This window comes from Chiloscyllium plagiosum, unplaced genomic scaffold (assembly GCF_037043375.1).
Source record: "Chiloscyllium plagiosum isolate Xiang-an unplaced genomic scaffold, Cpla_swu_hap1 HiC_scaffold_17, whole genome shotgun sequence".
In the NCBI taxonomy this organism is placed as follows: Eukaryota; Metazoa; Chordata; class Chondrichthyes; order Orectolobiformes; family Hemiscylliidae; genus Chiloscyllium; species Chiloscyllium plagiosum.
This window is the reverse complement of record NW_028270155.1, coordinates 22,480,255-22,494,713: the sequence shown is the minus strand read 5'-3', so window position 1 is coordinate 22,494,713 and position 14,459 is coordinate 22,480,255. Positions and strand designations below refer to the sequence as shown.

General features: G+C 43.0%; 1 protein-coding gene across 2 annotated transcripts in view; it reads right to left on the bottom strand.

Annotated features, from left to right (window-relative positions):
• meak7 (MTOR associated protein, eak-7 homolog) overlaps nt 1-14,459 on the bottom strand; it is a 59,111-nt gene that overhangs the window by 20,805 nt on the left and 23,847 nt on the right. For both annotated transcript variants that reach the window (XM_043706646.2, XM_043706643.2), the window contains 2 exons: nt 8,442-8,675; nt 6,644-6,788 (listed from right to left, as the gene is read on the bottom strand). In XM_043706646.2, coding sequence (XP_043562581.1) covers nt 6,644-6,788; nt 8,442-8,675 — 379 coding nt within the window. The remainder of the gene's footprint in view (nt 1-6,643; nt 6,789-8,441; nt 8,676-14,459) is intronic.

The following is a 14,459-nucleotide window of genomic DNA, read 5'->3' as shown; positions in this document are numbered from 1 at the left end:
CATCGGAACCAACGACATAGGAAGGGAAAAGGTTGAGATCCTGAAGGGTGATTACAGAGAGTTAGGCAGGAATTTAAAAAGGAGGTCCTTGAGAGTAGTAGTATCTGGAATACTCCCAGTGCTACAAGCTAGTGAGGGCAGGAATAGAAGGATAGAGCAGTTGAATGCATGATTGAGGAGCTGGTGTATGGGAGAAGGATTTACATTTTTGGATCTTTGGAATCTCTTTTGGGGTGGACGTGACCTGTACAAGGAGGTCGGATAGCACCTAAATTGGAAGGGGACTAATATACTGGCAGGGAAATTGGCTAGAGCTCCTTGGAAGGATTTAAACTAGTGAGGTGGGGGGGGGTGTGGATGAGGAAAGAGATCAATCTGAGACTGGTACAGTTGAGAACAGAAGCGAGTTAAACAGTCAGGGCAGGCAGGGACAAGGGAGGACTAATAAATTAAACTGCATTTATTTCAATGCAAGGGGCCTAACAGGGAAGGTAGATGAACTCAGGGCATGGTTAGGAACATGGGATTGGGATATCATAGCAATTACAGAAACGTGGCTCAGGGATGGGCAGGACTGGCAGCTTAATGTTCCAGGATACAAATGCTACATGAAGGACAGAAAGGGAGGCAAGAGAGGAGGGGGAGTGGTATTTTTGATAAGGGATAGCATTACAGCTGTGCTGAGGGAGGATATTCCCGGAAATACATCCAGGGAAGTTATTTGGATGGAACTGAGAAATAAGAAAGGGATGATCACCTTATTGGGATTGTATTGTAGACCCCCTAATAGTCAGAGGGAAATTGAGAAACAAACTTGTAAGGAGATTTCAGCTATTTGTAAGAATAATAGGGTGGTTATGGTAGGGGATTTTAACTTTCCAAACATAGGCTGGGACTATCATAGAGTTAAGGGTCTAGATGGAGAAGAATTTGTTAAGTGTGTACAAGACAATTTTCTGATTCAGTATGTGGATGTTCCTACTAGAGAAAGTGCAAAACTTGACTTACTCTTGGGAAATAAGGCAGGGCAGGTGACTGAGGTGTCAGTGGGGGAGCACTTTGGGGCTAGCGACCATAATTCTATTAGATTTAAAATAGTGATGGAAAAGGATAGACCAGATCTAAAAGTTGAAGTTCTAAATTGGAGAAAGGCCAATTTTGACGGTATTAGGCAAGAACTTTCAAAAGCTGATCGGGGGCAGATGTTCGCAGATAAATGGACGGCTGGAAAATGGAAAGACTTCAGAAATGAGATAACGAAAATCCAGAGAAAATATATTCCTGTTAAGGTGAAAGGAAAGGCTGTAAGTAGAGGGAATGCTGAATGACGAAAGAAATTGAGGGTTTGGTTACGAAAAAGAAGGAAGCATATGTCAGGTATAGACAGGATAGATGGAGTGAATCCTTAGAAGAATATAAAGGAAGTAGGAGTATACTTCAGAGGGAAATCAGGACGGCAAAAAGGGGAAATGAGATAGCTTGGCAAACAGAATTAGGGAGACTCCAAATAGGTTTTTACAAATACATTAAGGACAAAAGGGTAACTAGGGAGAGAATAGGGCCCCTCAAAGATCAGCAAGGCTGCCTTTGTGTGGAGCTGCAGAAAATGGGGGAGATACTAAATGAGTATTTTGCAAGGTTTGTGAAGGCTTGTAGCTCGGATTGACGTTTAGGGTGTTGGTTTGTTCGCTGAGCTGTAGGTTTGATATCCAGATGTTTCATTACCTGGCTAGGTAACATCATCAGTGGTGACCTCCAAGTGAAGCGAAGCTGTGGTCTCCTGCTTTCTATTTATATGTTTGTCTTGGATGGGGTTCCTGGGGTTTGTGGTGATGTCATTTCCTGTTCATTTTCTGAGGGACTGATAGATGGTATCTAGATCTACGTGTTTGTTTATGGCGTTGTGGTTGGAATGCCAGGCCTCTCGGAATTCTCTGACATGTCTTTGCTTAGTCTGTTCCAGGGTAGATGTGTTGTTCCAGTCGAAATGGTGGGGTTTTTTCCCTCAGTGTGTAGGGCTACGAGGGAGAGAGGGTCGTGTCTTTTTGTGGCTAGCTGGTGTTCGTGTATCCTGTTGGCTAATTTTCTTCCTGTTTGTCCTACATAGTGTTTGTGGCAGTCCTTGCATGGAATTTTGTAGATGACGTTGGTTTTGTCCATGGGTTGTACTGGGTTTTTTAAGTTTGTTAGTTTTTGTTTGAGAGTGTTGGTGGGTTTGTGTGCTACTAGGATTCCGAGGGGTCTTAGTAGTCTGGCTGTCATTTCTGAAACTTCTTTGATGTATGGTAAGGTGGTTAGGGTTTCTGGCTGTGTTTGGTCTGCTTGTCATGGTTTGTTCTTGAGGAATCTGCGGACTGTATTTTTTTGAGTATCCGTTCTTCTTGAATACGTTGTATAGGTGGTTCTCCTCTGTTTTCCGAAGTTAGTCTGTGCTGCAGTTTGAGGTGGCTCATTGGAATAGTGTTCTGATACAGCTTCGTTTGTGTGTGTTGGGATGGTTGCTGGTGTAGTTAAGTATTTGGTCAGCGTTTGTCGGTTTTCTGTATACGCAGGTTTGTAGTTCTCCGTTGTCCTTTCTTTCAACTGTGACATCCAGGAATGCGAGTTTGTTGTCGGTTTCTTCCTTCTTGGTGAACCTTATGCTTGTGAGGGTGTTGTTGATGATGTTAAATGTCTCTTCTATCTTGTTTTGATTTGTGATGACAAAGGTGTCATCTACGTAGCGGATCCAGATTTTTGGTTTGCTGGTTGGTAGGGCTGTTTGTTCTAGTCTTTGCATTACCGCTTCTGCTATGAATCCTGATAGCGGAGATCCCATGGGTGTGCCATTGGTTTGTTTGTAGATTATGTTGTTGAAGGTGATGTGGGTGGTGAGGCACAGGTCCACTTGCTTCATGATGTTTTCGTTGGTAATGTGATTGATGGTGGTTGGTGTGTGTGTGATGGTCTCTTCTAAAAGTGTGGTAAGTGTTTCCTTTGCCAGGTCAATGTTGATGGAGGTGAACAGTGCTGTTACGTCAAATGAAATCATTATTTCATCCTCCTCTATTTTGGTGTTTTTGATGATTTTTAGGAATTCCAGGGTGGAGTGGATGGAGTGCTGTGACTCTTCTACTAGGTATTTCGGTCTTGCGTGTAGTTCTTTGGGCAGTCTGTAAGTTGGTGTTCCGGGTAGTGAGACTATGGGTCTGAGGGGGGCTCCTGGTTTATGGATTTTTGGTAGTCCGTAGAATCGTGGGGTGTTGGTCCCGTCTGGTTTCATTTTTTGGAATTCCGTCTTGTTTAATTGTCCGGAATTATGTAATTTTCTTCGGAGATATGTAATTTTGTTTTCTAGTTGTGGGGTCGGGTCTAGCGCCACCTGTTGGTAGGTGTTGGTGTCTGCGAGTAGTGCATTGACTTTCTCGATGTAGTCCCTTCTGTTCAGGATGATGTGAGCCGACCCTTGTCTGCAGGTAATACAACAATGTTTTTGTCTTTGAGGTTTTCTAGGGCTTTCTTTTCTTGTGTGTACAGTTTGTTTCCTTCCCTTTTTCGGCTCAGAGTAGGTACATCTGTCTGTCTGATCGTTTGTTGTGTTTCTTCTGTGAGTTTGTTGTCCTTCAATGTGGTTTCTAATGCCGCTAGGAAATCATTCTTGTCAGCGTCTTGGTAAATGAAATTTAGTTCTTTTACTAGTACCGCTTTTTCTGTGTCTGATAGGGCTCAGTCTGATAAGTTCTTTATCCATGCCCCTGTGTTATCGGTTTTGTCTTTGTTGGGAGTTTGTCAAGTTTTTTCTTTTCTAACACACACAAACGAAGCTGTATCAGAGCCACCTCAAACTGCAGCACAGACGAACTTCGGAAAACAGAGAACCACCTATACAACGTATTCAAGAAGAACGGATACTCAAAAAATACAGTCCGCAGATTCCTCAAGCACAAACCACGACAAGCATACCCTCACAAGCATAAAGTTCACCAAGAAGGAAGAAACCGACAACAAACTCGCATTCCTGGATGTCACAGTTGAAAGAAAGGACAACGGAGAACTACAAACCTGCGTATACAGAAAACCGACAAACGCTGACCAAATACTTAACTACACCAGCAACCATCCCAACACACACAAACGAAGCTGTATCAGAACACTATTCCAATGAGCCACCTCAAACTGCAGCACAGACTAACTTCGGAAAACAGAGGAGAACCACCTATACAACGTATTCAAGAAGAACGGATACTCAAAAAAATACAGTCCGCAGATTCCTCAAGCACAAACCACGACAAGCATACCAAACACAGCCAGAAACCCTAACCACCTTACCATACATCAAAGAAGTTTCATAAATGACAGCCAGACTACTAAGACCCCTCGGAATCCTAGTAGCACACAAACCCACCAACACTCTCAAACAAAAACTAACAAACTTAAAAAACCCAGTACAACCCATGGACAAAACCAACATCGTCTACAAAATTCCATGCAAGGACTGCCACAAACACTGCGATGGACAAACAGGAAGAAAATTAGCCACCAGGATACATGAACACCAGCTAGCCACAAAAAGACATGACCCTCTCTCCCTCGTAGCCCTACACACTGAGGAAAAAAACCCCACCATTTCGACTGGGACAACACATCTATCCTGGGACAGGCTAAGCAAAGCCATGCCTGAGAATTCCTAGAGGCCTGGCATTCCAACCACAACGCCATAAACAAACACATAGATCTAGATGCCATCTATCAATCCCTCAGAAAACGAACAGGAAATGACATTACCACAAACCCCAGGAACCCCATCCAGGGCAAACATATAAATAGAAAGCAGGAGACAACAGCTTCGCTTCACTTGGAAGTCACCACTGATGAGTATGTTGCATCAGTATTTACTATGGAAAAGGATATGGAAGATATAGACTGTAGGGAAATGGATGGTGACATCTTGCAAAATGTCCATATTACAGAAGAGGAAGTGCTGGATGTCCTGAAGTGCATAAAGGTGGATAAATGCCTAAGACCTGATCAGGTGTACCCTAGACCTCTGTCGGAAGCTAGAGGAGTGATTGCTAGGCCTCTTGCTCAGATATTTGTATCATCGATAGTCACAGGTGAGGTGCCAGAAGACTGGAGGTTGGCTAATGTTGGTGCCACTGTTTAAGAAGGGTAGTAAGGACAAGCCAGGGAACTATAGACCAGTGAGCCTGACGTCGGTGGTAGGCAAGTTTTTGGAGGGAATCCTGAGGTACAGGAAGCACATGAATTTGGAAAGGCAAGGATTGATTTGGGATAGTCAACATGGCTTTGTGTGTGCAAAATCATGCCTCACAAACTTGATTGAGTTTTTTGAGGAAGTAACAAAGAGGATTGATGAGGGCAGAGCAGTAGATGTGATCTATATGGACTTCAGTAAGGGGTTCGACAAGGTTCCCCATGGGACACTGATTAGCAAGGTTAGATCTCATGGAATAAAGAGAGAATTAGCCATTTGGATACAGAACTGGCTCAAAGGTAGAAGACAGAGGATAGTGGTGGAGGGTTGTTTTTCAGACTGGAGGCCTGTGACCAGTGGAGTGCCACAAGGATCGGTACTGGGTCCTCTACTTTTTGTCATTTACATAAATGATTTGGATGCGAGCATAACAGGTACAGTTAGTAAGTTTGCAGATGACACCAAAATTGGAGGTGTAGTGGACACAAAGAGGGTTACCTCATATTACAACAGGATCTTGACCAGATTGGCCAATGGACTGAGAAGTGGCACATGGAGTTTAATTCAGATAAATGTGAGGTGCTGCATTTTGGGAAAGCAAATCTTAGCAGGACTTATACACTTAATGGTAAAGTCCGAGGGAGTGTTGCTGAACAAAGAGACCTTGGAGTGCAGGTTCATAGCTCCTTGAAAGTGGAGTCGCAGGTAGATAGGATAGTGAAGGTGGCATTTGGTATGCTTTCCTTTATTGGTCAGAGTATTGAGTACAGGAGTCGGGTGGTCATGTTGCAGCTGTACAGGACATTGGTTAGGCCACTGCTGGAATACTGCGTGCAATTCTGGTCTCCTTCCTATAGGAAAGATGTTATGAAACTTGAAACGGTTCAGAAAAGATTTATAAGGATGTTGCCAGGGTTGGAGGATTTGAGCTATAGGGAGAGGCTGAATAGGCTGGGATTGTTTTCCCTGGGGTGTCAGAGGCTGAGAGGTGACCTTATAGAGCATTACAAAATTATGAGGGGCATGGATAGGGTAAATAGGCAAAGTCTTTTCCCTGGTGTCGGGGAGTCCAGAACTAGAGGGCATAGGTTTAGGGTGAGAGGGGAAAAATACAAAAGAGACCTAAGGGGCAACCTTTTCACACAGAGGGTGGTACGGGTATGGAATGAGCTGCCAGAGGAAGTGGTAGAGGCTGGTACAATTGCAACATTTAAGAGGCTTTTGGATGGGTATATAAATAGGAAAGGTTTGGAGGGATGGGGTTGGGATATCTGGTCGGCATGGACGGGTTGGACTGAAGGGTCCGTTTCCATCCTGTACATCTCTATGACTCTATGTCACTGCGATCATATGTGGAATTGAGTTTTTAATTCCTGACAATTCAATTTTATTCCAGCTTTAAGCCGTTGTTAAAAACCGGCATTGATATAGAACATGTAATATTAGTACCTTTAGACTTCAACTGAGATATCAGAATATTCGTCAGACGTAATGTGCCTATAGAAGGATCTGAGGTTTTCTCCAAAGACCAACCTCGAAGCATGTCTTCAACTTGCAGCAATTGGATCACTGCTATAATCATATTCTTTGTGAACTACAAGGGATATAAAACAAACCACAGATGAAACAGAGCAATATCCAGCACAAAGTGTTTGGAACAAAATGGTACACAGTTAAATTGTTTAAAAAAAAATAGTTGCAGCAGTGTCAGGAATGGGAAGGGATAAAAAGCAAGACAAAAGGATGGTTAAATTTCCCAAACTTGATTGCACACCCTGACCCAAATAGGAAGCAACTGACATGGAAACACAGAACATAGAAGCTAGGAGCAGGAGAAGACTGTTTGGCCCTTTTGACACTGTCCCATTCTATATGATCATAGCTGAACCTCTATTTCAATGCCATATTCCTGCTTATGATTTGGTTCAATCAGATTGGTGTCTTGTCAAATAATCAGTCAACATTTCTTTGTAGATGAATAGTGACTATGTAATCAAGGTCTTGTGTTAACAAGATGTCCGAAACTACCCTCATGCACCCTGGCCTAGTGAGGGTGGCCATTGACAGGTCCAGGCAGTGACACGTATGGACAGCGTCTATCAGCCTGAATTCTTGCCAAGTGTCTTTGGAGAGGAAGCGTGGGCGATTCTCTGGTGTGCAGTTTGCACATTCTCCCTGTGTCTGCGTGGGTTTTCTCCCACAATCCAAAAATGTGCAGGTTAGGTGAATTGACCATGCTAAATTGCCCAAAGTGTTAGGTGAAGGGGTAAATGTAGGGGAGTGGGTCTGGGTGGGTTGCGTTTCGGCAGGTCAGTGTGGACTTGTTGGGCCGAAGGGCCTGCTTCCAAACTGTAAGTAATCTAATCTAATCATATGGGCTTTAGGTAAACAAGGACAATAGGAGTAAAATGGACACAAACAGTTTCTTAACTTGGTTAAAAATCACACAACACCAGGTTATAGTCCAACAGGTTTAATTGGAAGCACACTAGCTTTCGGAGTGACGCTCTTTCATCAAGTGATTGACAATTTTTAACTTTGTACACCCCAGTCCAACACTGGCATTTCCAAATCATTTCTTAACTTGGGCCTCCACAGTTTTCATATCGTTTCAGTGCCCACATTTTATTACAGTCAATGTTAACGCTTATAAGATCACCTTTCACTGGTTTAAACAAAAAGAGTTTGAAAAAATAGAAATGCTTCCAAAACTAGCTTTCTTAAACAAAAAGCTGAAGACGTCAGGGAAAAAGATTCTTAAAAAGGTGAAGCCTGAAAGAGCTAAGTCCAACTAATTACAACCTTGCTCGTCAAAATGCAAGAAGAACAATTATATAGAGCTTTGTGACCCAATCGAGGCTGATTCACTTTGACATGAGACAAAATAAATGATCTGAATTTTGGGTGTGAAACATGCTTTCAGGCATGAATGTGGCCAAATCTCACTTTTAAAATGGGGAATTATGGAACTGAATTTCAGGGAAATCCCTTGCACCCAAACAAACAGTGGACAAAATATATACTGAACAGGGATGATACCCCTGACGTATTTCAACTTTAAAAATGCAAATGACTTTACAGGATGAAGATTTGGAGGTTTCTATCCATATAAGAAGCTGAATGCTTTTATCTGCACCTGAAATCCCATTAAATCAAAATGCTCCACAATGAGGGAATGGGTGAGAGGGCACAGCATAAACAGAACATTTGCCTTTGTTGAAATTGAGGATATTATTAATATCTTTACCTCTTTTATTTCCCTTCCTTTTATATCACCATCAGCATCGTGGGAAATCATTCTCTGAATTATAAAAGCTTTTTCTTCAGCTGTGCCTCGCATGGCATAAGAAAGAAATAAGACAAACTGTTTCTTGCTTATAGCATTACTGAGGCCTTCTGTTCTTTTAATTGGGTCTACGCTTCTCATTGCATTGTAGAGTCGGATTGTCATGGGGCCCAGCACAGCTGGATGCACGTAAGCCTGAGGATAAATAAGACAACATCACTTGGCATTGTAAAACTATCTCCTAAGCTGATCCAACTCTATTTTTACATTTAGTCATCGGAGATGTGGGACAGCTTTCTAAAGACAGCCAGTAATTTTCACTCCATTCTTCCTAATTAAAATTTATAACAATTCTCAAAGCTAAGAGGCAAAATCACTCCGGTGCCTATAAAAAGCTGAAGAATGATTGCACCCATAGCAAATTCCCAATGTCACTTCCAATAATAATCTGCACTGCCAAGCTCAGGAAAAAGTTAAAAATCACACGACACCAGATTATAGTGGGGAGAAAGTAGCATAGAGTACAATGGGTGAGTGGGGGAGGGGATCAAGGTGATAGGTCAGGGAGGAGAGGGTGGAGTGGATAGGTGAAAAAGGAGTTAGGCAGGTAGGACAAGTCCGGACAAGTCATGGGGACAGTGCTGAGCTGCAAGTTTAGAACTAGGGTGAGGTGGGGGAAGGGGAAATGAGGAAACTGTTGAAGTCCACATTGATGCCCTGGGGTTGAAGTGTTCCGAGGTGGAAGATGAGGCGTTCTTCCTCCAGGCGTCTGGTGGTGAGGGAGCGGTGGTGAAAGAGGCCCAGGACCTCCATGTCCTCGGCAGAGTGGGAGGGGGAGTTGAAATGTTGGGCCACAGGGCGGTGTGGTTGATTGGTGCGGGTGTCTCGGAGATGTTCCCTTGAGAACCTGAGCATTTCAGGTCCTGGACCATCCCAGATTAAAATAAAACAAATGCAATAAATCCTGAAAGCTGAGGTGAGACAGAACTATGTTGTTTAATTCGCAGACGTCAAGTTTAGCCAGGGAAGCCAAGCATACTTGTCATGCTTAGTTATCCTGATGCCCTAATAAAACTGTGAGGGCTACTCCCTTCAATTGCTTTTACTCAATTTACTCAAGTGCATACAAACAATCAACAGCTGTCAGAACTGTGGCCATAAACTCACTTCAGTGTTTTATTACTATTTAAGAAAAGGTGGTGAGGAAAAGAAAGGGAACTACACACTGATGAGCCTGACCTCGGTGGTGGGCAAGTTGTTGGAGAATATCAGGAGGGACAGGATGTACATGTATTTGGAAAGGCAAGGACTGATTAGGGATAGTCAACATGGCTTTGTGCGTGGTAAATCATGTCTCAAAAACTTGATTGAGTTTTTTGAAGAAGTAACAAAGAGGATAGGTTGGGGGGGGGGGGGGGGGAGATATAAAATAGACGTAAGGGGCAACATTTTCACTCAAAGGGTGGTACGTGAATGGAATGAGCTGCCAGAGGAAGTGGATAGGTATATGAATAGGAAGGCAAAAGTGAGGACTGCAGTTGCTGGAGATGAGAGTCAAGATTAGAGTGTTGCTGTAAAAGCTCAGCAGGTATCCTGATGAAGAGTTCCTGCCCGAAAGGTCGATTTTTCTGCTTCACAGATGCTGCCTCATATGAAAAAGAAGGGATGGAGGGATATGGGCCAGGTGCTGGCAGGTGGGACTAGATTGGGTTGGGATACCTGGTCAGCATGGATGGGTTGGACTGAAGGGTCTCTTTCCGTGCTGTACATCTCTATGACAGATGAGTGCAGAGCAGTAGATGTGATCTATATGGACTTCAGTAAGTCATTTGACAAGGTTCCCTATGGGAGACTGGTTAGCAAGGTTAGATCTCATGAAAAACAGGGAGAACTAGCCATTTGGATACACAACTGGCTCGCAGGTAGATGATGGAGGGTAGTTGTGGAAGGTTGCTTTTCAGACTGGAGCCCTATGACCAGTGGAGTGCTACAAGGATCAGTACTGGGTCCACTGCTTTTCATCATTCATATAGTTGGATGTGAACATAGAAGGTATGGTTACTAAGTTTGCAGATGACATCAAATTTGGAGGTGTAGTGGACAGTGAAGAAGATTACCTCAGATGGGCCAATGGGCTGAGGGTGGCAGACAGAGTTTAATTTACATAAATGTAAGGTGGGGAAACAAATCAGAACAGGACTTATACACTTAATGGTAAGGTCCTAGGGAGTGTTGCTAAACAAAGAGAGCTTGGAGTGCAGGTTCATAGCTCCTTGAGAGTAGAGTCGCAGGCAGATAGGATAGTGAAGAAGGCGTTTGGTATGCTTTCCTTTATTGGTCAGAGTATTGAATACAGGAGTTGGGAGGTCATGTTGCAGCTGTACAGGACATTGGTTAGGCCACTTTTGGAATATTGCATGCAATTCTGGTCTCCTTACTATTGAAGGGATGTTGTGAAACTTGAAAGGGTTCAGAACAGATTCATAAGGATGTTGGAGGATTTGAGCTATGGGGAGAAGTTCTAAATTGGAGAAAGGCCCATTTTGACGGTATTAGGCAAGAACTTTCAAATGCTGACTGGGGGCAAATGTTCGTAGGTAAAGGGACGGGGCTGGAACATGGGAAGCCTTCAGAAACGAGATGACAAGATATTCCTGTTAGGGTGAAAGGAAAGTCTCATAGGTATAGGAAATGCTGGATGACTAAAGTAATTGAGGGTTTGGTTAAGAAAACGAAGGAAGCATATGCCAGTATAGACAGGATAGATCGAGTGAATCCTTAGAAGAGTATATTACTACTGCCTTTATACTCAAGAGATAAACCAGGAGGCCAAAAAGGGGACATAGATAGCTTTGGCAAATAGAATTAAGGGGAATCCAAAAGGGTTTTTACAAATACATTAAGGACAAAAGCGTAACTAGGGAGAGAATAGGACCCTTCAAAGCTCAGCAAGGTAGCCTTTGCATGGAGCCGCAGGAGATGGGTGAAGATACTAAACGAGTATTTTGCATCAGTATTTACTGTGGAAAAGGATATGCAAGATATACAATGTAGGGAAATAGATATTGACACCTTGCAAAATGTTCATATTACAGAGGAGGAAGTGCTGGATGTCTTGAAATGCATAAAGGTGGATAAATCCCCATGACCTGGTCAGGTGTACCCTAGAACTCTGTGGGAAGCTAGAGAAGTGATTGCTGGGCCTCTTACTGAGATATTTGTATCATCAATAGTCACAGGTGAGGTGCCGGAAGACTGGAGGTTGGCTAACGTGGTGCCACTGGTTAAGAAAGGTAGTAAGGACAAGCCAGGGAACTATAGACCAGTGAGCCTGACGTCGGTGGTCAACAAGTTGTTGGAGGGAATCCTGAGGGACAGGATGTACATGTATTTGGAAAGGCAAGGATTGATTAGGGATAGTCACATGCCTTTGTGCGTGAGAAATCATGTCTCACAAACTTGATTAGTTCTTTGAAGAAGTAACAAAGAGGATTGATGAGGGCAGAGCGGTAGATGTGATCTATATGGATTTCATTAAGGCGTTTGATAAGGTTTCCCATGGGAGACTGGTTAGCAAAGTTAGATCTCACGGAATACAGGGAGAACTAGCCATTTGGATACAGAACTAGCTCAAAGGTAGAAGATGGAGGGAAGTGGTGGAGGGTTGTTTTTCAGACTGGAGGCCTATGACCAGTGGAGTGCCACAAGGATCGGTGCTGGGTCCACTACTTTTCATCATTTATATCAATGATTTGGATGTGAGCATAAGAAGTATAGTTTGTAAGTTTGCAGATGACGCCAAAATTGGAGATATAGTGGACAGTGAAGAAGGTTACCTCAAATTACAGTGGCATCTTGATCAGATGGGCCAATGGGCTGAGAAGTGGCAGATGGAGTTTAATTTAGATAAATGTGAGGTGCTGCATTTTGGGAAAGCAAATCTTAGCAGGACGTATAGACTTAATGGTAAGGTCCTAGGGAGTACTGCTGAACAAAGAGACCTTGGAGTGCAGGTTCATAGCTCCTTGAAAGTGGAGTTCTAGGCAGATAGGAAAGGATAGTGAAGAAGGCATTTGGTATGCTTTCCTTTATTGGTCAGAATATTGAGTAGTGGAGTTGGGAGGTCATGTTGTGACTGTACAGGACATTGATTAGGCCAATTTTGGAATACTACATGCAATTCTGGTCTCCTTCCTATCAGAAGGATGTTGTGAAACTTGAAAGGGTTGAAAAAAAGATTTACAAGGATGTTGCCGGGGTTGGAGGATTTGAGCTACAGGGAGAGGTTGAATAGGCTGGGGCTATTTTCCCAGAGGCATCAGAGGCTGAGGGGTGACCATATAGGAGGTTTATAAAATCATGAGGGGCATGGATAGGATAAATAGACGAAGTCTTTTCTGTAGGATGGGGGAGTCCAGAAGTAGAGGGCATAGGTTTAGGTTGAGAGGGGAAAGATATATAAAAAAAAGACCTAAGGGGCAACGGTTTCACTCATAGGGTGGTAAGCGTATGAAATGAGCTGCTAGAGGATGTGGTGGAGGCTGGTACAATTGCAACATTTAAAAGGTATCTGGACGGGTATATGAATAGGAAGGTTTTGGAGGGATATGGGCCAGCTGCTGGCAGGTGGGACTAGATTAGGTTGGAATATTTGATCAGCATGGAAGGGTCCATTTCCGTGCTATATATCTCTATGACCCTATGAGAGGCTGAATAGGCTCAGTCTGTTTTCCCTGGAGCGTCGGAGGCTAAGGGGTGACCTTATAGGGGTTTATAAAATCATGGAGGGCCATGGATAGGATAAATAGACAAAGTTGTTTCCCTGCAGTGGGGAAGTCCAGAAGTAGATGACATAGGTTTCGGGTCAGAGGGGAAAGATATAAAAGGGATCTAAGGGGCAACATTTTCACACAGAGGGTGGTACGTGTATGGAATGAGCTGCCAGAGGAAGTGGTGGAGGCTGGTACAATTGCAACATTTAAAAGGCATCTGGATGGCTATATGAATAGGAAGGGATTAGAGGACTATAGGCCAAGTGCTGGCGGATGGGACTAGATTAGGTTAGGATATCTGATTGGCGTGGTTGAGTTGGACTAAAGGGTCTGTTTCTGTGCAGTACGCCACTGACTCTAAAATGTTATCTTGCAGCTAACAATAACAATACTGATAAGTGTCAGAGCATTTCTTCAGTTTAGGTGTTTGACCATAAAAACATGAAGCTCACAGTCTTGTACGTGTCCTTTGTTCTGTCTACAAAAACTTGCCCCTATCAAACTTTGAAGTGCCATTTTATCTGCTGCCGTTTTAGAAAGAGGAATGTAACAACTTTAGAACAGTAAAAAGTCATGAAGATGACATTTGTTCAATCACAAATGGTGTTGATTATTTACTCCAACAAATTGTTGATTCAAGGGGAAGTCAGCTATATTGTTCAAGGAGAAAGTTCAAAACCACCACTAAGTACGAGTGGTGGTGCATACTGACAAAACCACACCACAATAACTGATCGTCCAAAGCTAAATATCTACATTTCCCTTTCCTCACAGGTTAAAGCAGTTGCATTTCTCTTGTCAAGGTGAAGGATCCAAACAGAATATTTGTGCCATTCTAGTTTCAGAATTCAAATCACAGATCCAGTCAACATTGAAAATCCTTCTCAAGTCAATATGGATTTCTTCATCACATGCCTCATCATTAGCGGAATTCTCAGCCTGTGCAAATAGCCCAGAGAAGTAGCTTCCTTGTACAAATTATGATCAGACGTTAAGCCAACCAGAAAGCAAAGTCAAAAATGTATCACTTTCCCCAAAATCAATTTGCAGCATCAACATATGCTACATCAAAGAGACATATTTCTGTAGTAAAAGTGCGAGCTCCCTTTCAAAATATTTATTTGGAACAAAATATCAGAATGGATGACAGAAAGCAAGCAGTGGCAAAACAATTTACAAAACAATTTGATACACCTTGCAATTTTAG